General features: G+C 40.0%; 3 protein-coding genes across 9 annotated transcripts in view; 2 read left to right on the top strand and 1 right to left on the bottom strand.

The window, feature by feature from the left end:
* The window catches only part of bin2b (bridging integrator 2b), an 18,552-nt gene extending 11,276 nt beyond the window's left edge, over positions 1-7,276 (top strand). The window contains exons 5-13 of the mRNA XM_053636610.1: positions 1,048-1,142; positions 1,224-1,319; positions 2,480-2,587; positions 2,707-2,792; positions 3,446-3,521; positions 3,603-3,685; positions 4,400-4,979; positions 5,709-5,810; positions 6,685-7,276. Of these exons, the coding sequence (XP_053492585.1) occupies positions 1,048-1,142; positions 1,224-1,319; positions 2,480-2,587; positions 2,707-2,792; positions 3,446-3,521; positions 3,603-3,685; positions 4,400-4,979; positions 5,709-5,810; positions 6,685-6,795 (1,337 nt within the window). The 3' untranslated portion in view covers positions 6,796-7,276. The remainder of the gene's footprint in view (positions 1-1,047; positions 1,143-1,223; positions 1,320-2,479; positions 2,588-2,706; positions 2,793-3,445; positions 3,522-3,602; positions 3,686-4,399; positions 4,980-5,708; positions 5,811-6,684) is intronic.
* Positions 7,277-9,057: 1,781 nt separating this feature from the next.
* slc48a1b (solute carrier family 48 member 1b) lies at positions 9,058-16,482 on the top strand. The gene is made up of 3 exons (XM_053636849.1): positions 9,058-9,427; positions 11,919-12,086; positions 12,739-16,482. The coding sequence occupies exons 1-3, from the start codon at positions 9,298-9,300 to the stop codon at positions 12,873-12,875; spliced, it is 435 nt and encodes a 144-aa protein (XP_053492824.1). The 5' UTR covers positions 9,058-9,297; the 3' UTR covers positions 12,876-16,482.
* Positions 16,483-16,678: 196 nt separating this feature from the next.
* Positions 16,679-25,000, bottom strand: part of hdac7b (histone deacetylase 7b) — a 29,194-nt gene continuing 20,872 nt past the window's right edge. For 5 of the 7 annotated variants that reach the window (XM_053636008.1, XM_053636007.1, XM_053636014.1 and 2 more), the window contains 11 exons: positions 24,985-25,000; positions 22,813-22,962; positions 21,827-21,891; positions 21,647-21,725; positions 21,179-21,280; positions 20,934-21,031; positions 20,691-20,809; positions 18,638-18,771; positions 18,438-18,522; positions 18,151-18,289; positions 16,679-17,805 (listed from right to left, as the gene is read on the bottom strand). The exon at positions 24,985-25,000 is cut by the window's right edge and continues 103 nt beyond it. In XM_053636008.1, coding sequence (XP_053491983.1) covers positions 17,733-17,805; positions 18,151-18,289; positions 18,438-18,522; positions 18,638-18,771; positions 20,691-20,809; positions 20,934-21,031; positions 21,179-21,280; positions 21,647-21,725; positions 21,827-21,891; positions 22,813-22,962; positions 24,985-25,000 — 1,060 coding nt within the window. In that variant the 3' untranslated portion in view covers positions 16,679-17,732. The remainder of the gene's footprint in view (positions 17,806-18,150; positions 18,290-18,437; positions 18,523-18,637; positions 18,772-20,690; positions 20,810-20,933; positions 21,032-21,178; positions 21,281-21,646; positions 21,726-21,826; positions 21,892-22,812; positions 22,963-24,984) is intronic. The other 2 variants (XM_053636012.1, XM_053636013.1) reach the window with 2 other exon arrangements.

The following is a 25,000-nucleotide window of genomic DNA, read 5'->3' as shown; positions in this document are numbered from 1 at the left end:
AACACTTTCTTTTATTAAAGTAAGGACCCGGGTCTGGGGTAAAGCCGAAAATCGTACACAACAGCGTGACTGTAAAAATATAAAAACTATATAAAAATATAAAAAAATACTTTGATCTAATTAAGAAACCGAATCAAAATATCACTGAATTACACTGAAAACACAAACAAACAAACAAACAAACCAGTTTTAACGAGTGATCAGGAAGTAAGTAACAAGCACCCTCTTCTTTAATCTAAAAAGTCTGTTAATTAAAAATAAATAAATAAATAAGTAATTATGCAGATTTGTATGAATTTGATAAATATATCGGTCAAATTCAAAACGTCAGTCAGTCGATATCAACAGATAAAATAATAAATAAATGTATTTATATTTATTCATACGGATTTCATAATCCACTTGTAAAAATAAACAAATACATAATTACAGAATAAATATGTGCTTAATATATAAATAATAAATACGATATAAATATTTAAGTAATAAACTTTCCAAAACTAACATTTAATTTAAAAAACACATTAGTTTGTACATTTTATTGTAGCATTTTAGTTTTTATTTTTTTATTTACAGCATTTATTTATATATATATATATATATATATATATATATATATTTGGAATTTGTAATATATTTCATATTTGACATATTTAATTTCTAATTATAATTTTGTCATTTTTTGAAATAAAAATGTGAACCTGCTGTGCACCTTAGAATTTTATCGTTATATATAAAATCATTTCTTTATTTCAGATTGAATTTCTTTTCCTGTGAACAGAAAGGAAGAGTGGAACGGATATGAAATCATTTCACGCAGATGAATATTTTACTCCGGAATAAAAATACTTTAGGACGCGAGTGAGAAGCGTGCCGGACTGTTTAACGTATTGTTAAGCTCTATTGTCAAAACTATTGGCACCCTTCATGGAAATGAGCAAAAGCGTGATACTTAAGAAAAGAAAGAAAGGAACGTGAGAACTTTCTGCAGCACTGTAAGGGGAAGATTGCATTATTGAACGTATTATTTTCTGCTCTGCTTCGTAGCGATGCACGAGACGTCGAAACGTCTCTCCCAGACGCTGAAGGACGTGTACGAGTCGGACTGGCAGGGCGTGGAAGATCTGTCCGTTATTACGGAGGTGAGAACTCGTCACTGCGCTCACGACTTTTCTGCGATTTTAACCGTATTAAAGTGTGTGTGTTTTGCGTCTGGGTCTCAGAGCGAGGACCTGCTGTGGAATGATTACGAGGAGAAGTTGAGCGATCAGGTGGTTCGCACGATGGAGAACTACACCAGCCAGTTCCCTGATGTCAAAGTGCGTATTTCACTTCAACACTAAAACAAAAACAACAAACACACCAATAATCATCGGTTCTTATGGGTGGGAAACGTTTCTGGACGTTTGATCGCGTTTGATTTTTTTTTTTAATTATACACTGTGTGTTCGTATCATTTTCTCAAAACCTTTTCATGTCTTCGACTTTAGATTTAATTTATTCATCCATTTCTCAGTTGGAATGAGCTACAGAATCTCAAATAACTTCTTATTCACTCCATGTGCTCACTACGTAGTGTTTAATGGTATGATGGTGTCGTCAAACCCTCTCTAGTGCACTTCACACCAAGATATGATTAAAAGGTACGATTAAAATACACTTATTCGGTGATCTTTTCTTCCGTCGAGTGACGCAACGAGATCCTGAACTGAAAGAAAGAGTAAGGAAATACAGTGGCATTGAGACTGTAGAAATTGCTATATTTTATATATCTGCATAAAACACCTCGCAGGAATGTAATATCGGATCATTTTCCTCAATAAATAAATAAATAAACGACTTATTGTAGTATTTTTTGTCTCGTTTGTTCAATCCGGTTCGCTTTGTCTATTATTAGGACTCGTGTGAAAATCCGATGATGTTTTTTAGGTCGTATTTATGCAGAAGTGTGGAAGATTCTAAAGGGTTCACAAACTTTAGCACCGCTGTACACTAAGTGAGGAGGGAGGGGGGGGAAAAAGCAGTAAGGGTTGGGGGGGGGGGGGGGTTCGGATAAAGGTAGAGAAAAGAGAAATTAGGGGGAAAAGTTCTTGAAATAAAATTAGGAAAAGGTTAGAGAAGAAGATTTGGGAAAAGTTACGAAAGAAAAATAAAACCATTATAGTTTTTATAATAATAGATAAATAAAGAAGTTATTCATTTTTGAATATTTGATGAGTGTCATTTGTGCCGGTCCTAATGGACAAATGCTTAAAAAAATAAAAATAATAAATGTTTTCATGATGAAGTGGTCATCGTTTAAAAAAAAAAGTCTTGTTGGTGATAAAAGTTTAAAAATGGAGATGTATTGAGATCCATAAAGTATTTAAATGTGCAAAAACACTGCGAGGTTAGCTTTACACGCTCCTGGATCTTTTCTAAAACCGTGACGTGTGTGTGTGTGTGTGTGTGTGTGTGTGTGTGTTTGTGTGTGTGTTAGGAGCGAGTTGCTAAACGTGGACGTAAGCTGGTGGATTACGATTCGGCTCGTCATCATCTGGAGTCGCTGCAGAGCGCCAAGAAGAGAGACGACGCCAAAATATCCAAAGTCAGTTGTTGTTGTTGTTGTTGTTGTTGTTGTTTTTGTTTTCTCTGTAAATGTTGTGATTATAAAATAATAACCCTCACGCTCTATGCTTGTATGACGTTGGTGTTGACGTTCCTCAGGCGGACGAAGAGTTCAATCGAGCTCAGAGTGTGTTCGAGGACATAAACACAGAGCTGAGGGAGGAGCTGCCCGTCCTCTATCAAAGGTCAGGGGTCAAAGCTGGTGTACATGTGGCTTTGTTTTGTTTTTTTAATAAATCTTTTTGAATTGACGTTGCCTTGCGTACAGTACGTATTCACCGTCTGGAGAAGCGTGACGCATGGTGGCGGCAGCGTCGTGATCCGCGTCACGCTTCTCGTGTCTGATACTTCTCCAGAACTTCGTCGATGATGTGAAGTGTCAATCATGATGATAAAAGTGCTGTAGCTGTGACCTTGCATGCAAAGCTGCTGTTTCAAAGCACACCACAAACACACACACACACACACACACACACACACACACACACACACACACCCTTTTGCTACACCACAACTGTGACCTTTATAAGTATGTACCACATTAAACACCAGCAGTGGTGGAAATGGTCGAGATGCACTCGGTGTATCTTTTTTTTCTTTTTTATTATGTATATTTATAAATGTAAATACCTCCCATAATATCTATTAATAATAATATCACTATTCTCAAGACCGGCACCTGAAGCAAACGCGCTTCCTCGTTATCTTCCCCGTCACCCCTCAGCCTCGTCTTCGTATCGGTATCTGTATCGGTTTAGGACGCGTCGTCAGTTCGGTCTGAATAACGTACCCGCGTTCTGTTCCACCACTAATGCTCTTGTGTGCGTTCCTCTCTCAGTCGTATCGGCTGCTACGTCACCGTGTTTCAGAACGTCTCCAACCTGAGGGACGTCTTCTACAAAGAGATGAGCGTGGTAGGAGAACGTCTCCTCTCGTCTTTTTTTGAGCTTGGAGGTGAACAACATTCCGCTAAACGGCTCTGTTTCTTCTTCCAGTTAAATCGCGACATGTACAACGTCATGAAGAAGCTGGAGACACAGCACTCCACCAAAACCTTCATCATCAAAGGCCTCAACAGGTACCTCACACCTTACCCGCACCTTGTTCAGCTTCATCATAATCACACAGGAGGTGTGTGTGCGTGCGTGCGTGCATGCGTGCGTGCGTGCGTGCGTGTGTGTGTGTGTGTGTGTGTGTGTGTGTGTGTATATTTGTAGAACAGCAGCTCTGACAGGAGTGCAGCTTTATATTAATGCGCTTGTTCTGATACGTCATCGTTTCTATAGCAATAAAAAACGTATAAAATTGTTGCCGGTGACGTTTTCTTAAAGTAAGGAGCCGTTTGTACGTTGTAACGGTTATGGAAGGAGTCTCCAGTGTCAGCGATACATTATCCGACATCTTCAGGACCCAGGAGTTTACACTTCTTTGCGGTTTCTCACTAACACGAGAAGCTGCGATTTTTTTTATCTATCTATCTATCTATTTATTTATTTATTTATTTATTCATTTACCGTGAGTGGAGAGAATAAAGAGACGCTGGTGAGGGAACGAGTGTGTATAGCTGCTGTAATGTAAGCCAGAGCAGGAAGTGACTTTAAGTGTAACTATAATTAGTTAAAAAGTATGACTGTGTGGTAAGAGTGAATCTGCTTCATCACGTCTCCCCGTTGTTGATTTATTTTACTATAATGGAACAACACGCGCTGTTTTATTCCTTATTTAATAAATTATGAGCATTAAGGTATAATATCTTTAGTTCCTGAAGTTCAGTGTTTTTGTGTTTCCTCAGTACCGCGTCTAAGAAGAGGAAATCTCTGACCATCTCTGCGCCCATCCCCTGTAACACGGCGTTTCCTCCCGATCATCCGGGTCTGAGCAAACTCAGCGTTCCCGAAGAACTCGCGCACAAACACGCGGACACCACGCGCTCTGGTAACACGCCGCCGGGAACGTCCGACTCGGACGACTCGAGCTTTGCCGGAAGCACCCCGAGCACACCGAGTCGACAGTCCGTGTGCTCCGGGAGCGAGGGCGCCGAACATCACGTGAGCGACGGGAACACGGCCGACGCGAACACGGCCGACGCGGCGGCGCAGCCGGGAAGCGAACACGCCAAAGAGGAACACGTTTCCGAGTCCGCTCCGTTGGACGACACACCCACGTCTGAAACTCAAGCTGAGGAGGAAGATGAAGCAGAGGAGTCCATCACCATGACGACAAATGAGGAGGAGACGGGACGTGAAGAGAAAGAAGACTGTGGAGGAGAAGGAGGAGGAGGAGAGCAGGAACAGAGTGAAGAGTTCCAGAAAGAACCAGAGGTCACGAGTCAGGAGACCGACGCATCACGACCGCCTGGATTCCTCTACAAGGTGAGCGCTGTAGCTGTAACCTCTAACCCGAAACAGATTAAACACGGGTTTCTAGCGTGTGCAGGACAATAATCAGCGACGGTGTGGTGAGACCTGAAGCCACTACTTTTATCCGTTTATAGTTATGATTATAGTTCCTGTTCTCCCTCGTGTAATAGCAGCTTTCCCTCACCGTCCTTCTCTTCTCTGAGCACTGACACTGGAGACTCCTTCCATTCATTTAAAATAAACATCTCCTTACAAAAATCACCAACATATCTATTATTATTCTTCTTCTTATTATTCTTTTTTAAAAAAGCGTGTATAAAGCGGAACGTCCGCCGTACACGTCCCCGTGAACGAGCTGTTGCTATAGAAACAATAACGCATCAGAACGAACGCGTTAATATAACCTGCGCTGCTGTCAGAGCTGCTGTTCTAGAGAATGAATCAACACCTTCTGACCAATCAGCAGCTTTATTAGAATTTAGAAGAAGAAAGTTTCTGTTCATCTTTGAGTCCAATTACGGGACTAAACCTGAACCCTGTAGGACGCCATATCGCTTTTTTTTTCTTTTCTCCAGGATCTGAGGAATCTCCGTTGCTGGTTTGTCAGCATTAATGATCTGGCGGGGGAACTTACCCAGGGGTCTAAACTCACCGTGTTGTCATGACTATCACGGTTCATCCCGAGCAGTTCTGCCCTCGAGCCCAACAGAACCAAAGCGTCTTTTTTGTTTTGTTTTCCAGGCCGTTGCTCTGGAGACCCAGGAATCGGACGAGGGTATACTACTTCTCTTCACTAAAGGAGACCTGCTCCTCGTATTTGTTGAGGAAGAAGAAGAAGAAAAGGTGAGTGTGTCTGTGTGTGGATGTTTTTATGGTTCCGGGGGGGGGGGGGGGTAATACCTTTTTACACAAACGACCCCAAGTAAGCGTTCTGAATTTTCCGCAAGACTTCACCACCCTTTTTAAAATTCCACGTTTATTCATTTATTCTATCCAGAGCCATCTTTCACGCAGCAGTCTGAACAGACTGATCAGGAAACGCAGGAAAATCTCCTGCACAGTGACGTTAAACACGCTGACCCGCGCTCTTAAAAACTTTGTGCTGTCGTCGTGATTGTCGTCATGAACTGGATCTCCAATCCAAAAACTCCGGACGCTGCGTTCGGAAGTAATTTTTTTTTTAAGAAACTCCAGAAGGCCGCTATGCGAAGCGGAGCTTTCAGTCGGTTTGAAGGCGGCATGAGGGGATCGTATAACTCGAGCACTAACTGTGATAAAACCCGGTTAGTGTTCGTGCTCGAAAGCGAATAGAATAGTACATTAATATGAGATTAATGAGATTAATATGAGATTAATGAGATTAATATGAGATTAATGAGATTAATATGAGATTAATAAGAGTTGTGACGCAGCAGTAGTGTGTGTTCAGCAGAGTTAGTATTGAGCTACACTAGCACAGCGTGTCGGGAGAGTCACACGTACACTTCGTTTAAACGTGGCTTATCTGATCGTGACTCCTAAGAACATTTTTAAATATTAGTGCACAAAATCCGTCTCCGATATTTCTAATGTTCATTTGTAAAATAATTCCATGAAACGACGAGAAGCAAAAACCGTGTACTAGTGCTCTGTGTGAAAATAACTCTATTGGTGCACCGCTAGTCAGATTAAAGTAAGTGTGTGTGTGTGTGTGTGTGTGTGTGTGTGTGTGTTGCAGCCGGACGGCACTGTGTGGGCGATCAGAGAACAGGACTGGATCCAGTATAAAGACCTGACTCTCCTCTCGGGCATCGTCACGGAGACGATGATTCAGAGAATCGACTCCTGAGTCACGTCTCACCATTTGATTCCTGACTCAGCAGCTCAGTTGACCCTGAGACCACAACACGTGCTTTCAGTTCTGCAATCAGAGAACCCAAGTTCCTTCCTCAGCCGTCCTCTTCACTTTCATTTACACGTTTCCAACAAACTGCATGTTTTACACTTTACACAGGTGTGTGTGTGTGTGTGTGTGTGTGTGTGTGTGTCCTGACTGTTTATTCAGTATTCAGTATTAACAGAGCATTGTTACAGCTGAAGATATGATTTCAGTGTTTAAAGTGCAATCATCATCCTTCTAAAACTATGCTTTTTCTTTTTTCTGAACTCTCATCTCTTTCTCTCGCAAAATTTGTAAAATTAAAAAAGTGATATTAATATAGCGAATAACTGTGAAACATCCCGAACATTTTATAAACCCTTTTTTTTAATGCGTACAAATTACTATTCAAATTATATTCAATAAAGATTTATGTCTATAATGTTTGTTTGTTGTTTATTCAATTGCAATACAATTTGTAGAATATTTAACCCAAATTATTATTATTATTATTATTATTTTGGTAATTGCGCCACCTGCTGGAGAACTTCTAGCAGCTCATGAGCAGACTGAATGCTTGTGTCTTTGGGCTTCACGTGTTAGATACAGGGGGAAAAGTTTGCTTTATGTCGGTAAATAAATTTATGGGGAAATTATTTTAAATAAAAAGCTAATTGTTAATATGAAATATTTAACGCTGATGATCCAAATGACAGAAAATGTCATTATTTTTTTTTAATATTACAAAAATATAGGTTAGGACTGTGATGATGCAGAGACAGAAAATGTGGTTTTTATAAAGCTAACCTGTTCGTTGGAGAGAGACGGGTGAGTGTCACGTGATTTTGGAGGTGATTTACATTTGTATATTTTTCTCCCAAAAATAGATTTAAATATGTTACAAACTATTATATAAAAAATGTAGAGGCATTATTTAAATATGTACAGTAATATTTTTCTGATTTATTTGTGCCTTTCCACTAGGGCTGGGTGATAATGATAACATGATATCCCACAATATTGATTGATATATTTATTAGGCAGCAGGTGAACAGTCAGTTCTGGAAGTTGACGTGTTGGAAGCAGGAAAAATGGGCGAGTGTAAGGATCTGAGTGACTTTGACAAGGGGCAGATTGTGATGTCTTGATGTCTGGGTCAGAGCATCTCCAAAACGGCAGGTCTTGTGGGGTGTTCCTGGTATGCAGGGGTTAGTACCTACCAAAAGCAGTCCAAGGAAGGACAACCGGTGAACCGGGGACAGGGTCATGGGCGCCCAAGGCTCAGTGAAGGCTCACCCATCTGTTCCGAGCCCACAGAAGAGCTACTGCAGCACAAACTGCTGAAAATGTTCATGCTGGTTCTGATAGAAAGGAGTCAGAACACACAGAGCATCACAGCTTGCTGCGTATGGAGCTGCAGAGCGGTCAGAGTGCCCATGCTGACCCCCTGTACACCACCGAAACACCTACAAAGGGCATCAGAACTGGACCATGGAGCGATGGAAGAAGGTGTCCTGGTCTGATGAATCACAGTTTCTTTTACATCATGTTGAGGTCGGGTGTGTGTGTGTGTGCGGCGCTTACCTGGGGAAGAGACAGCACCAGGATGCACTATGGGAAGAAGGCAAGCTGGCGGAGGCAGTGTGATGCTCTGGGCAATGTTCTGCTGGGAAACCTTGGGTCCTGGCGTTCATGTGGATGTTACTTTGACACATATAACCTACCTAAATATTGTCGCAGACTAAGTACACCTCTTCATGGCAGCGGTATTCCCTAATATCAGTGGTCTCTTTCAGCAGGATAACGCTCCCTGACACACTGCAGAAATAGTTCAGGAACGGTTTGAGGAACATGACAAACTTCAAGGTGTTGACTCGGCCTCCAAATTCCCCACATCTCAATCCGATCCAGTGTCTGTGGAATGTTCTGGACAAACAAGTCTGATCCATAGAGACCCCACCTCGCAACTTACAGGACTCAAAGGATCGACTCAAAACCATTTTTAGTAAAATTCTCATTAGTTCGTTGATATTATTTATAACTGTAATAACTTTAATTCTCACAGCTCCCTGGATGTCCTACAGAGACTCCCCACTTTGAGAACCCTTGAACCAACAAGATAGCTTGTTTGTTTACGGTTGTTTGTTTGTGTATTTATTCCAGTGTGTCCTCCGGTGCAGCAGGTGGCGCTGTGTTTCCTCGGTCAGCTCTGGAACTCCCCTTTGCTGTGTATTGCATAATAATCGCGGCTTATAAACACAGCCATGAACGCCTCTTGAACATTACAGCCTGGTAAAACCCCGCGTTTGATCTGATCGAACTTTTCAGAGTATTTTATTTGGTATTTTTAAGCCTTACTGAGCTGCAGGATCTGCTGCGTCTCCTCGCGACATGTTCAGAGCTGAAACGCTTTCTGATTAGCGTGTGAAGTGGATTTGTTTTTAGTGGTTTAATGAGGTCATTTGAGGTGTAATGGCTCCCAGAAAGACGTACATCAGTGTGGGTTACTCCTGTGTCGGGGTTCTGGTGGGATTTTCAGCTTTCCTGGTGTGGAACATCGTCTACAAACAGCCCTGCACCTCCGCCATGGGAGGATTATCAGGTAACTCATCACCTTCCAGTGCTCACTGCACTAGTGCACTATCTAGGTGGTGACGTCACACACCTGCACACACTACCTAGGGCACTAGACCGTCATTCAGGATGCGGCTTCTGGAAATCCCTGCATGTTCCTTTTGCTTTTATTTAGCAGTGATCCTCGTAGATTCAATTCATTCAATTAATTACCAATTAATCAATTAATACATCAATACATTTGAACGCTGTTTGTTTGGTGGTGTTTTTGCTTTATTTCTCAATAAGGTGTGTTCCTGTAAAGTCCCATCAGGAATAGATCAGTAAAACACCTATACATAATGAAACATATATATATATATATATATATATATATATATATATATATATAAATAATATATTTTACATTTATTTATTAAATAAATAAACAACTTACTTAATCACTGATTAAAAAAAAGTAACAAATTAATTCTTTCTTCCCTCGGGCTGTGTAAAGACATGAGATTTTAATCTTTGGAGAGGACGAATACGTTTTTGATCAATTTTATGATTTCAGATTCTGATTCCGTGTCTGATTTCCGATTCTGAGTTTGGGGTCTGATTCTTTGTGCGAGCAAAATCATCAAAGACCAAAAAAAATAATAAAAAAAATTTGTTGTTTGTTTAGCTATTATTATCCACATCATAAAAACTACATATACACACACACAAACATATATATACACACACATATATACATATATGTATGTGTGTTTATTCTTCATGGAACGATGTCCCAAAGTAGTTCCATTACATCCACAAAAAGATTTATGAATATATATATATATTGTTTGTTTCTTTTGTTATGTCCATCATCTGACCTTTCTACATGGCGAGTAAGCTTTTTCTTAAAGTGTTGCCTTTTTATTGCACAAGTTCCACATTTTTATATATATATATATATATATATATATATATATATACACACCACAGTGCTACGTGGAGATCATTCTGTGCTATCTTTTTTTTTTTTTTAAATAAAGAAAACAAGGATGAACTGTCCACGCTCCAGACCAGTGGTCACCAACCCTGTTCCTGGAGATCCTTCCTTCCTGAAGACTTCAGCTCCAACCATAACCGTGCCACCTGACCATCTCATCATCTCCTTAAGAAGTTCTCGATCAGATAAAAACGGCTGTGTTTGCTTCTGGTTGGAGATGAAACCTGCAGGAAGGTAGATCTCCAGGAACAGGGTTGGTGACCAGTGCTCCAGACTAAATCTCTAAACATCGACCCTACGGCTGTCCTCAGACCATCCCGTATCCGCACCTCATCTTTCCTTCCTCCATAAAACTGACTGCGTCTGATTCGTTGTCTTCTGGTATTTTATTGGTTTGTATGCACTTTTTAAAACAGTCTCCTCGTGCTGCGCTTTGACCAACGTGTCGCAAATCTTTATACCGGTTGCCTTGGTAACCAAATAGCCTACTTATTTAGGGTGAACTTACTGTTTAGATCGGATAAAAGAGAGTCCTTGTGGATTATTAAGGATGATTGACAGTTGTGTATGCATTCACGTTGCGTGTGTTCACGTGTCCTTACGCCACGTTCGTATCTTCTATCGATAAATATGGATAATACCCTGTCAGGAAGAGGGTAACGTGTCGGTCTTGAATAATGCGTTTCGTATTCGTGGACGTTGCTGTACGAGCAATAACTCGCTTGATACACGCAGTTTTATTCTCTTTATAGAAAGCAGTGCCATCGGTTAAAGATGCAAACGACGGTGGTATTTTTATGAGCGTATCATTTCCGAGTGTGTCGTTCGTCCTGTTCCGAGTGCGTGTTGTGTAACGTGGACTTTTGAGTGTCACGTGTCATGCTGAAAGAAAATTGTCGAGTTGAACTGTTTTTTCTCTGCAGAGTGAAATATGCACGGTCATGAAACCCAGACAGGAAGTGTATGTGTGAGTGTGTGTGTGTGTGTGTGTGTGAGAGAGTGTGTGAATGACGCAGCAAAAACAAACTCCCTCAAACCGTACAGTTTCACTCGCAAGAAATGTAAAGAAAAATAAAGAAACAACCATTAATGAGAGATTTACTGAAGGAGTCTCCAGTTTCAGAGGCAAAGCTGGAACTTTTTCGGACGTCCTCAGGACAGAGGAGTTTACGCGTCTCGACAACGTGACGTTTAAACTATAAATGGACAAAAAGTTGTTCTATAATTAATTGTAAAAATTGCAATCGTTGACAGGCTGCTGTGGTGTAAAAGGGATTTAAACGCTTGGTGGACGTGCTTTTGTAGGAAATAATCCACTTTGGGGTTGTAGCAGTATTTCTGCATCATTACACCACCATGTTGTTGATTATTTTCCTCGAACAGCGTGATGCACACTGTGTTTTATTCCTTTTACGTAAAACAGTTGTGGTATTGGTTAAAGATGTGAATGATCAGGTTCAAGTACCCTGTTAAACTTCTCGGTTGTACTCACTACTTTTACTGTGTGTGTGTGTGTGTGTGTGCGCGTGTGTGTGTGCAGGGGTGTTGGCGCTCTGGAGTCTCATCACTCACATCATGTACCTGCAGGACTACTGGAGAACGTGGCTGAAGGGTCTGAAGTTCTTTCTGTTCGTGGGCGTGTTTTTCTCCGTGCTCTCCATCGTCGCCTTTATCTCCTTCCTATCCGTGGCCGTCTCACGAAAAGAGTGTAAGCAGAGCGCGATGATAACGATGCTCATACACCATCACACTCCAATCTGGCAACCCAGAGCTTATTGTAGGTTTTTTGTTCTTAATGCATGTGAACGTTGCCAGATCAACGCCGCAGTTTAAACCTCAAAACAGATATATATATATATATATATATATATATATTAGTTGTGATAAACCTGTGTAGTGTTTGATATCCAGGAGAGCAGAGTATTTTTGTGAATATTATTATTTTTTTAAAGATGGAAAGGTTAAACAGTAAAGAAAATTATTCACAGAATTCACAGCTCATATTCACCAAGGGTGCCAATATTATTTATCTTCATTATTCTATGATTAGTTTATTATTACTTGTTCTTATCGTTTCTATTATATTATTATTTTATGTCTTTTGTATGAAATATGTATTTTTTTCCCCAGCTTAACCCAGTTACTATTTATGAATATTTTAATGCTTTCATTAGGTTCTGGATACTTTATTTATTTATTTATTTATTTATTTATTTATTTATTTTAAAAGTGCAGCTTTTATTTTTTTTGTTTTTGTATTACTGAGGTTAAGGATAAAGTACACTGCCATTATGTTAATGGAAGGAGCTAGTAAAGGTATTAATATAAGTGTGTGTGTGTGTGTGTGTGTGTGTGTGTAGCGCTGAAGGACCCTCAGAGCCTGTACCTGTCGTGTGTGTGGAGCTTCATGAGTCTGAAGTGGGCGTTCCTCCTGAGCCTGTACTCTCGCCGATATCACAAAGAGTTCGCCGACATCGCCATCCTCAGCGACTTCTAACACACACACACACACACACACTCTCTCTCGAGTACATGAACACCCTGTCTCACAGGTTGCACAGTGAGTTGAGACATACTGCTACACGTTTCTCAGTTTTTATATGGCTGTGAGGATGAAGGCGGTGACGAGCGGTCGTCACGGCGACTAAAGAGATTAAAGGAAAACTCCGGCGTTTTAAAAAAAATTTTTTATCCGTCTCTCTCTCTCCACCGTGTCTGTAGCGGACGTGATTACAGCACGGTTGAGAATTTCCTCTCGTTTCCCTGTACCGCGTGGGGAAAAAACTCACTTATAATAGAAGTCAAGGGGCAGATGTTGAACATCCTACAGAAAGCGACATGATTTCTCATCTTCCTGTACAGTAGGTAAACAGCGTAAATTGCACTGCGCTTTTCTTTTTTCTTTCCTTCTCGTCGGCCTCGTAAAACCATCGTCGATTAATCGTCCGTGTGGAATCTTTAAGAAAGCGTCGCTCTGCGTCGTACACCACTCATTTCCTGACCTCTAATAACCACCAGAAAGTTGTTTCCAAAACTAAAACAGACGAGTAGTAGCTTTTCTTTTTCCCCACCCGAGCACTTTATGGTTACCGTAAAACACCGAACTCACACACACACACACCCACACACCCCAGTTTCTACCTTACACAAGTGATGTGTGAAAGGATGATTTAGCAACTGTACCACGTTTAAACTACGCTTTATTCCTCTTCGATATTACCCGGAACTACTTTTTACTTCACTACTGTGTGAAAAAGTTGTAGATAAATGTCCGTAAGGAAAGACGTTCCTCATCCTGCAGGTCTGTAGTTGTGTGTGTGTGTGTGTGTGTGTGTGTGTGTGTTATATAATCACACAGTTTAAATGTTTAGCGCTGTAATTCAGTAACAGCTGCCCCCAGACTTCCATTATGACTGAATTGGGAGTACACTGTTTTTTGTTTTGTTTGTTTGTTTGTTTGTTTGTTTGTTTGTTTGTTTGGAAAGGTGTTGACTACACACTTCATGCACACAATGCTTTAGGAATAGGATAAAAAATCATTTTTTAAAACTCCGGAATCGTCCTTTAAGGCGGGTCGCACGATGTTGAATAGATTTTATGAGCACCGGTGCTTTTAATCTACTTTTTGTATAATTGTGTGATGCGTTTCTGAACCTTTGCCAGTTTAAAAAAAAAAATGCAGATTTTTTTTTCCCCTTCACTTTTTATGAAAGGCGTGGCTACGGGGCGTCGCTGGTGACATCACTACTTCGTAAAAACACTGCGTGACCGCGAGTTAGATCATTAAATATGGTGGCATTTTCATAAAGAGTGAGCGGTGTGCTGTGACTACAGTCGGGTGTGTAGAACACACACACACGGGTTTACGGTAACCATGGTGACTGTAGTATGTATATTTGTATATGACTGTGTGAGCGATGTAGATGTTCGAACAGTTCACGCTTTAGGTTTATGATTGCTTTTTAATGACTGTATGTCAAACGTGCTTTGCAGAAGTTTGTTCAATTAAAACAGTAGATTTGAACGTGAGTCGTCTCCGACGGGAAGCCTCTCTGTTCTGTAGACCGCGATGTCCTCGTGATGTTCTAACGAAACGTTATTTTTTTTTCCACGTATAATGTTCTGATTTCACGTTCCAGAACAGTTCGTTACACGTCGGATCGTTTGAATTATTCGTATGTTTTATCGAATCGTCGTCGACGATAGAACCGTGATATTCATCGCTTTTGTATATTATGCACTATTTCCGTGGAAGGGAAAAAAAGAGATTGCTTTAATTGAACAAACGGAGCGTAATATTTTTATCGGAAAAGTTGTTGCGTGCAGAAATTTAATAAGAAGGTGTACGCGCGTATAAACTTGCTAAACGTAGCTGGCTTTACTAAAACAAGCGAGCGTAAGGGTTTTACTTCGCAGGCACCTGTTTGAAGGAACAAAAACAACGATCACGGCTTACTACGATGTGGCTACGATTTGTTATCCTGTCCGTGTGCGTTAATACGTCGTGGCCACGCGTTATGTATTAGGGGTGTGACGATCCGGCGATTTGGATCGATGCCTTGATTTTAAAAGGCGACAACATAAGTTATTATTATTATGGAAAAAGGACAGAGGAGAGTGGTGTAGGAAAAAATGATTAATATATTTTTTAATTGATTCAATTATTTTATTGGCTCGCAAGATCATTTAGCTGTAACTAGAGCTGCAACAACTAATCAATAAAATCGATAATAATCGATTATGAAAATCGTTGTAAGGAATCTCATTATGGATCAGTCGGTGTGCGGCGGTACGTTTACTCGTTACGTTACTTCTGTTCTGAAAACACGCTTCGGAGAGTAAATACTGAAGTGTCTCAATTCTCGTACTGTACACTTACACTATGCACTGTGTACTCTACCGTCTAGTGCAGTGATTCTCAACCGGTGGTGCGTGGACCCCTAGTGGTCAGTGGTGTACTTGCAGGGGGTCTGTAGGGAAGTTTTAAAAATGTTTAAATAATATTCTGTGTTTTTTTTGTTAAATGTATCAAAATATATTCAAATGAGATGTTTTAAAAGTAGTCAATTTGGTTATTCACAAATATCACGTTAACTGAGCTGACGATCGTTCATTGATGGATTTATTTACAAATGAAATGATAATTTGTAAAAAGTTCAACAAGTTCAAGTGTCGCATTGATGGATAAAATAAACAAAGGATAATCCAGAGAGTCGAATTAAATGTCACACCGACAAAAAAATCGTAATGTTTTGATTCAGTTTTAGTGTTAATTGCTGTGGAGTGAAGCGGTGCTTGTGGATTGTTTGAAATACGCGAGGGGTCCAGAGCTCACAAAAGCTTGAGAACCACTGGTCTAGTGTACGACTTTTAGAAAGGTAATATCATCTCAAGTGGAACACGGTAGTTTTTTACTAACGTGAAAGTTTTCTCCCATCCGATTAATCGAAAAAATAATCTGTCAACTGATCGATTACGAGAAGAATCGTTAGTCGGAGCCGTAGCTGTAACGCTCTGAAACGTTTCCTTTGAACAGCGGGTTCGCTCCGGATTGTCGCGTATCGATGAGACGATGATTCGTTGTGTTGTCGTTAAATTGAATCATTGCATTCTGAAATGAATCGAATCGAATCGTGCCATCAGAAGTGTGACCTTTACACCGTGTCGTTGTCACCGGCGCGGCTCCGTAGTCCTCGTATCCGGGATCGTCGCGTTAGGATAAGGGACGTGGAGATGCGTGATAACTTTTTAAAATGTTATTTTCAGTGTATTTATGCCTGTATTAATCTCACTGATTTAAAAATAAAACGCAGAATGCAGCGACACAACCGAGTGAATATCGCTGACCGTTTGTCAACGTCGTGAGTAAAAATGTCGTTAATGGCGTGAATGTAGCGAATCGTTTGACGTGAGACTTTAGCGTGCATCATCGGTCATAAAAACGCCGCAGGTTTCAGCCACTCGTGTTTCTGTTTATCTGAAGAGAACAAATGTAAACGTTTTATTGTTATTTAGGATATGGATCCTACGAATAATGTTTGTGTGTCTTTATATACGTTTCTGCGTGCACATCATGTTAATAAAACACTTTTATTGGAATTACGGATCCGTGTCTCCGTGGTGTTACTTGTGTGTTTTATGTTGAAATGAAATTTTCAAAGACGAGGTTTTTTTTTTTATTTTTAATGCTGTATTTTTAATGCTTTGTAGGGGGGGTGGGGTGGCGTGGCGGGGTGGCGTGGCAGGGCGTGGCAGGGCGGGGTGGGGGGGGTACTTTTAAAGCATTTTAAACACTGCAGTTTGAAATATCTTTATTCCACACAATGTCACAAAACAAAATGTAAACAAGACTATTTTTTAACATGGCACTTTTCTGTAGAAATAGTAATGACATTTTATTCATGGTTGCCTTTCAGGACACTCAAGGTCACTTTACAACGCGAAGGTCAAAGCTAAAAACTAGATCAGAGTAAATGAGAGTAGGTCAACTTAAAGAAAAGGGTTTTTAGAGTCAGAAATCACTACGTAATGTCATGAAAACAAAGACAAAATTAGGAATAAAAATGATTTCAGCCTTTGCTGCCTAGAACTTTACGGAGGTTTTTATCCATGTCTCACCTTAAGGTTAAAATTTGTAATATTTCAACCTCGCTTACAGACGTCTTTTAAAGGTCTTTTAAAAAAGGTGAAAATTCCTGCGAGGAACTTGAAATAAAAAGTGAAATTGTATTTAATAAAATCATTAAAGTATTATATCAAAGACTTACAATGTCTCTAGCTGCACTCTGGACATTAAAAAATACTAAAGAAAATAAAACGTCCACATACAGTTACTTCTATTTTTAAAAACTGTAAAAAAAAATAAATAATAATAATAATAAAGTGGAAATCAGATCCAACTTTGGAACTCATGTGCGTGAAAGTGCAGATACTTCAAATAGAAATAAATCAAACTAATTTCATAATTCAGATCTTTTTCTTAAAATTTCAATTAAGCTGAATATTGAATCAGGTAAGGTACGAGTGCACTAAATTGATAATTAAGTGCAGTCGTGTGTATTTATATAAAAGGAGAAATAAGTATAAATCAATCATTATAATTATTATAATAATAAAGCAAATGTACAAATTAATCTTTTTAAAAAAAAAATAATAAAACAAATTTCACAAATTAATCAGCATATTTTTAGGATTTTTTTTAGTCCTTGACGCAAAACTTGGATAAATTCCAAGTTTGAATAATTTCAGATAAAATTATTTTTAATAAGTCCTTTAAAGCGAAGGAGAAGTGTAGAAATAAATAAACATCATAAAAACAACGTAAAGGCTGTTGTCTCGTCTTCCCTCGGAAAGGTCACGGTTTGTCCTCGTCCTCGTCGTGCTCCACCGGCTCGGTTCCTCCTCGGCAGAACCTGAGGACCTCACAGCTGAATAGTGAGTAACGTCACGACATCGGGAATTACACGCTTATAAACTGTTTCTGAGTGAGTGATACAGAACAGAAGTCACTTTAAAGCTTAAGTGTAACGCTTCGGTTATGTATTAAGTTTAACATAAATATAAAATTGAAACTAAAATTAAGACATATATTTATATAATTTAAGCAATTTTAAAACTTGCTGCAGCTTTGCAAAAATTCAAGACAAAATCATTTTTTTAACGAAATGCTAATAATAATAATAATAATAATAATAATAATACATCATATCAAATGCTGTGTGTTCTGATGTTGAGGTGTTCTGGTGTTTGTGTGTTTGGTGTTTTGGTGTTACCCGGTGTATTTCGGGGTGGTCACACTGAGCGAAGCGAGGGCGGAGGCCGTGTCAGTGTGCACTGAATATTTCCTCTCGGCCCGTAACCACGACTCGCCTACGGTGTGTGTCAGATCTCTCACAGACGACCAGTACTGACCTGACACACAGACCGAGAGTTTAACATTAAACACAAAGTGTTTAAACATACACGTGTGTGTGTGTGTGTGTGTGTGTGTGTGTGTGTGAGTGAGAGAGAGAGAGAGAGAGAGAGAGAGAGAGAGAGAGAGCTCAGAACACACACTCACTGTGGATCTGTAGAACTCTGTGTAGAGACTGAACTGCTGCAGCACACGGCTTCTTCATCAGGACATCATCTGACAGGGACGCAACCTACACACACACACACACACACACACACGCACACACACACACACACACGCATGCTCGGACACCACTCTACACGTTCTGTCTGACGGAGCAGTGTTTACAGGGTCGTGTGTATCACCTGGTTCTCTAACAGAGCATTAACACACGCCTTAGACGCCTCACACACGGCTGTGATGTCATGACCTTGCTCTAACACCACCACAACATGACCTCCAGAGAGTTCCATCAGGTTCTGAGTGAGGAGCCCAAAACCTACAACACACACACACACACACACACACACACACACACACGTTTGTGTTAATATCCTTGTAAGGACCTTTAATTATTCATTTTGATCATTAATGCTATGCTACACCTCAATCCAACCCTAAAGGGAAAGGAAACAGTTCAAATGTTGGACTGTTCAGGTGTTCTGGTGTTTGGATGTTTTGGGTGTTTAGGTGTTTAGGTGTTCGGTTGTTTGGTTGTTTGGGTGTTCGGGTGCTCATGTGTTTAGGTGTTCAGTTGTTTGGTTGTTTGGGTGTTCGGGTGCTCATGTGTTTAGGTGTTCAGTTGTTTGGTTGTTTGGGTGTTCGGGTGCTCATGTGTTTAGGTGTTCAGTTGTTTGTGTGTTTAGGTGTTCGGGTGTTTAGGTGTTCGGGTGTTCGTGTGTTTAGGTGTTTAGGTGTTTAGGTGTTCGGGTGTTCGGGTGTTCGGGTGTTTAGGTGTTTGGGTGTTTGGGTGTTCGGGTGTTCAGGTGTTCGGTTGTTTGTGTGTTTAGGTGTTCGGGTGTTTGGGTGTTCGGGTGTTTGGGTGTTTGGGTGCTCATGTGTTTAGGTGTTTTTGAGTTCTGGTAGATTCAATTAAGTTTCAGTTTAATTAATTTTACTTTTATTAACTAGATATAACATTACAAAATAAAGCGTACATGTACTAGTACGTGTAAAATCCACTGGTTGAAAGGAATCTAAAATCGCTCCAAAAAGAAAATCACATGAAACAGAGTCACGTCACGCCGAGTCACAGTTATTCTCAATATGATCTAGCAAAAAAAAAAAGACTAACTTGCACAAATAACGCAAAGTGCTGCACCACGCTGACGCCTCATCTTTCTCTTCCCATTTTAAACAAAACATCCCTTTAACGCAGCGCTACAGTCACGAAGGACAAGATGACACGGCAGAACCTGACTCAGTATTGTGAAACGCTTCATTAGCGTTTATTACTATCACATGCTCGGTAGTAAAAGTAAAAGCATGTGAAATATGGTGCAAAGTTGCATTTGAAACACAGCTCAGCGTTTTTTCACTGTTTCATAACTTTGCTGAGAGTGACACCATAAACAACATGACCGACATGTGCAGGGATTGCTTAGTAGTCAGTATTGATGAGCACATTTGTGTGTTTGAGTGGTATTGATGTATAATTTATACATGTTCGATGTACGTATTTATGTTTGATGTCAGTTTAAACTTGATGTACTTTAATGTATTCTGGTTTTCTGTAGGTCAGTTGCATGTTAGATGAACATTCAGTGAATGCTGTATGTTTGATCCTTGTGATTGCTTCTTGTGCATTTGATGTATGGTTAACATGTTTAAGTATATTTTATGTATATTTGAAGTGTGATTGATGTGTGTTTGATGTGTTTTGATATGTGAATGATGTATGTGAATGATTCGTGTTCGATGTATGTGATTGATGTGTGATTGATGTGTGTTTGATGTATGTGATTGATGTGTTTGATGTATGTGATTGATGTATGTTTGATGTATGTGATTGATGTGTGTGATAGATGCGTGATTGATGTATGTGATGTGTGTTTGATGTGTTTGATGTATGTGATTGATGTGTGTTTTATATGTTTGATGTGTTTGATGTGTGATTGATGCGTTTGATTGATGTGTGTTTGATGTATGTGATTGATGTGTGTTCAATGTGTTTGATGTATGTGATTGATGTATATGATTGAAGTGAGTTTGATGTATTTGATGTGTGTTTGATGTATGTGATTGATGTATGTGATTGATGTGTGTTTGATGTATGTGATTGATGTATTTGATTGAAGTGAGTTTGATGTATTTGATGTGTGTTTGATGTATGTGATTGATGTATGTGATTGATGTGTGTTTGATGTATGTGATTGATGTATGTGATTGAAGTGAGTTTGATGTGTGTTTGATGTCTACATTTCGCGGATACTCTCAGTCCTCCATGAGACGCTGGATGACCGTCGACGGTGTTAAACTCTGTGGAAATCAGGATGACATCAGGGGAGAACTGCTGGGCAATGGGCTTGATCACGGTCCTGCACAAATACAGGAGTGTTAGTGCACTGGGCTGTTAGTGCACCCCACACTGACCTTTGACCTGTGACCTCACACAGTCACACATGCACCTCTATGCAAAAGCTGCAGATCGTTATCTTATACCTAAACGCTGCCAAGTATTCCGTGTCTCCAATGGGTGGGTCCAGGTCACATGACCATTCCACATTGACGTTAAAACCTTCTCCATCACCCAAGCCCACCTACAGGACCCCACACACACCCACACACACCCACACACACACACGCACGCACACGCACGCACACACGCACGCACACACACATACACACAGATAAAAAATATGATGTATGACAAAGCATGTGATAAAAACAAACTGAAGTGTGCTCACTTCATCAGCTCGTCCTCTCACAGTGCTGCAATGCAGAGAGATGTGGAGAACATTCGGGTCTGTGTAGAACATCTCCTGAGTTATATTACAGTGATGAACATCCTGAAAAAGAGCACAAGAGTTGTGTTCACGAGCAGCAGCGACTCGATCCGTGTGTTGCAGCATGTGATGGACTCGATCGAGACTCTGCATCTGATGTAAATTCATGTATGTTCATGTATTCATGTAAACTCACGATGAACAGCGTTAATGTTTCATGTGTGTTTATTGAACATTTATTGAACGTTTGATGTGTTTGGTGTTCGTTTCTCTAATGTTTGATGTGCGTTTGATGAATGTTTATTGTAAGTTTGAGAACATTTTGAATGTTTCAAGAACGTTTGATGAACATTTAATGAATGATGAATGTTTGATCGATGTTGTGTGTGTGTGTGTGTGTGTGTGTGTGTGTGTGTGTGTGTGTCTCACCCAGTCAAGAATGAGAATCTTTCTGTTATGTTTTTTCTGGAGCTGTTTAGTGGCAATTGCTACTGAACTAAAAGTAGCCCTGAAGAGTAGAAAAGAGAAATAGTTATAAACTGTAAGGGTACAAAAGCACGTGTGTGTGTGTGTGTGTGTGTGTGTGTGTGTGTGTACTACAGTACTTACACTGATGTACTGGGTGATGAGTGTAAGGCATCATGTCCATGTGGTTGTACTATTGCAAACCCATTCTGTTGTGAGAGAGGAACATTTGTACAATCGTATTCCTTCGATATTAAAAGGAACAAAAGGTTTGTACTGGATATTAATGACCCATGATAAGGCGTGGCTCACAGCCTCACATATAAAGAGAACAGATTCAAGATGAAGTAGTATTTCTTACTTGTACAAATAATGTAGGAAACATATGGAGAACATGATAAAAAAAAAAAACATAAAGGTTTAAGCCATAGGTGTACTACATGGCTGAGAAACCCCATTTGGAAAACTGCCTGCCTGTCAGTTTGTCATTTTATAGACACGCCCCAACACCCCTTCACTCCGCCCACATCTCCGTCTCAAATTAGCAAGCACCCAGTGCAGCCAACTCTCCTGTGAGCAAAATAAAGACTCCTCCAATGCTACAAAACAACAACAACAACAACAACAACAACTTAATAACAAGAAATACAATAAAACCAGAATAAACACTGACAGCGCTTTTCAAAGATGGAGTCATTTATTACCGGTGAAGGAGACTGAACTGGACGCAGAATTAATGATGTCTGCAAACGCAGTCAATTGTTTGACAAGTCGAGTAGATACAGTTTAATTCCATTACAAAGAAAAAGGACAGGACAGCGAAGCAGGAAATCCATAACCAGGACAGCGAACATACTGATAAATCATTATGAGTGTTTATGGTGTTATAACTCGAGTTGGACGTGATGTCATGACAGTCCTTGCGAACACAAAAACTCTAGTGAGCATGGTAATTCTGACTGCACTAGCATAGGTCCTGTGGGTGGAGCTTTGTGTATGTGGGCAGGAATGTGACACACACCACCTGTTTCACCTTTAGACACCCAGATGTGACTAATTTTGACATCTTAGATGATGCAGCTTTAAGTTCAGGGACGTTTAGAGGTTCCCTGTGTCTCGCTGTGTCTTACCCTCAGCTGACCCTGTGCGACGAGCAGTACTAGCTCTGTTACACAGCCTGCTGCCATCATCACTGAAGGTTGCAGACAACTCAGAGGATTCGCTCCGTTCTGATGAAGCACCTGTACAACCTCCAAATTGCACTGTCTGCCTCTAAACCACTGGAAATAAAGAAATAAATAAGTAAATAAGATTGGCATTTACAAGGCCAAGCACAACAGAGTGTTCCCACGATATCGCATGAAGCACAGTGTGGCGCTTATGTGAATGCTTTAAATGGAAACAGTTTGAGATATCTAAAAGTTCATTTTTCCGGCATGCTCCAATGATGATCTTTGTGAAATTTGGTGAAGAGTGGATGAATGGTTTAGGAGGACTCCAAAAAAGTAGGTTTTTGACATGACTCAAAATGGTGAACAGACAAAATGGCCTACTGTGGAAAAATGTAAATCACTGATTTCAGTTTGCTTGGTTTGCTCGGTTTGGTCGATCAACACGAAATCCATAACTTATTGTTGACATGGACTAAAGATGGTCTGAGTCTAATTGGGTGAAAATCAGTAGAACAGTCCAAAAAGCTCAAATATGCTCCATATCATTTGACTCGGTATGACTCGGTCATTTGACTCAGTCATTTGACTCGGTTATTTGACTTGGTATGACCCACAGAATCGAAAGAGACCAGTTTCATGATTTTAGGACTAACTGTTCAGAAGCATAAAAGTGTTTTTCCACATCTCGTGAACACTAGGTAGCGCTGTTCCGAAACTGTACAGGTACCCTCAAGTTATCTTGGCATTTACTAAGTTTGTTCTGAATATGTTAACCTGGTACAGTGATATAGCCTAACATCCATTTTGTTGTGATTGCCATCGAATTCGTCTGTTATTTGAGAACGGTTTGATTTATCAAAAACCTTTTGATAGCGTTTTGCCAACATGGTCTGAAGATCGTCTGAAAATCAGACAAATGGTCTAGGAGGAGTTTGAAAAAGTATTTTTTCAATGCATTTCAACATGGCTGACCATGGCATAATGGTATCCTTGTTCTCAGTATGAGCCAAGGATTCTAACAAGACCAATCTCTTGACAATAGGCAAAAGTAATCAAAAGCTAGTAGCATTTTTTATTTTATTTGATCATTTTTGACCACAAGGTGACGCTGTCTTTTTGAGTGCCTTCAGGGCAAGGTTCCAATGACACTTATAGAATTTCTTAACGATATGCCAAGTTGTTCCAAAATGGCCAACCTAAGAAAATTTCAAATCATTTGACTTGGAATGCTCCACAAAGTTTGAAGAGACCAATCTTGTGATTTTTGGTCAAACTATTCGGAAGTTGTACACACACACACACACACACACACACACACAAAATTAATATCTCCTGACCAGTAGGTGGTGCTGTGCCGAAACTGTGCACGTACCCTCAGTTCACGATGACTTATGACAAATAAGTTTGGTGTAAATACACTAAAGCGTCACGGAGATATAGCCTCACGTCCGTTTTGGCGTGTTCGCCTCTGAATTCGCCCGTGCGTTATTCGAGGACGTTTTGGTCTGTCGGAAAGCTTTTACTAACTTTTTTTTGCCAGAATGGTCTCAAGATGATCTGAGCCAATGTTGGTGAAAATTGGACGAACCGTCTGGGACGAGTACGAAAAAGTAGATTTTTCAAAAAATTCAAAATGGCAGGAAAATTTATATGACAGAAAATGACGTCATAGGCTGCGATCCCCCTTGAGCCAAGGGATCAAAGTAAGAATAATTTTGTTTCTATGTCTTACAGTTCAAAAGTTATTAGCATAAACATAAGTCAAAATTTGAGCAGTTGGTGGCGCTAGAGGGTTTGAGATAGAGACTCTAATCTTGCTGTAGTTAATGTTGAGATTGGGGCCTGTGGGGCTTGGTCCCTAATAATAATAATAATAATAATAATAATAATAATAATTGGAGATTTGACAAACTTTTTCCAACAGGCTGAACACTTCTACTGATTCAGGCCAATAAAACATACAATACTGCCCCCTATCAGACAAGGTGTGCATTTTTAATGCAGCTGTGCCTCCTTCATGCCACTGTGCCTCCTATCAACAAAAATCCAACACAGCTAAGAATAATGAACATAATTACAGTAAAAACTAAAACTGTGCTGAATTCTAAAAGAGAACTTCATGTTCAGTACCTTACACTGATCACTG

This window comes from Ictalurus furcatus, chromosome 11, assembly GCF_023375685.1.
Source record: "Ictalurus furcatus strain D&B chromosome 11, Billie_1.0, whole genome shotgun sequence".
NCBI classification, from domain to species: Eukaryota; Metazoa; Chordata; class Actinopteri; order Siluriformes; family Ictaluridae; genus Ictalurus; species Ictalurus furcatus.
This window is presented reverse-complemented; position numbering and strand designations above follow the sequence as displayed.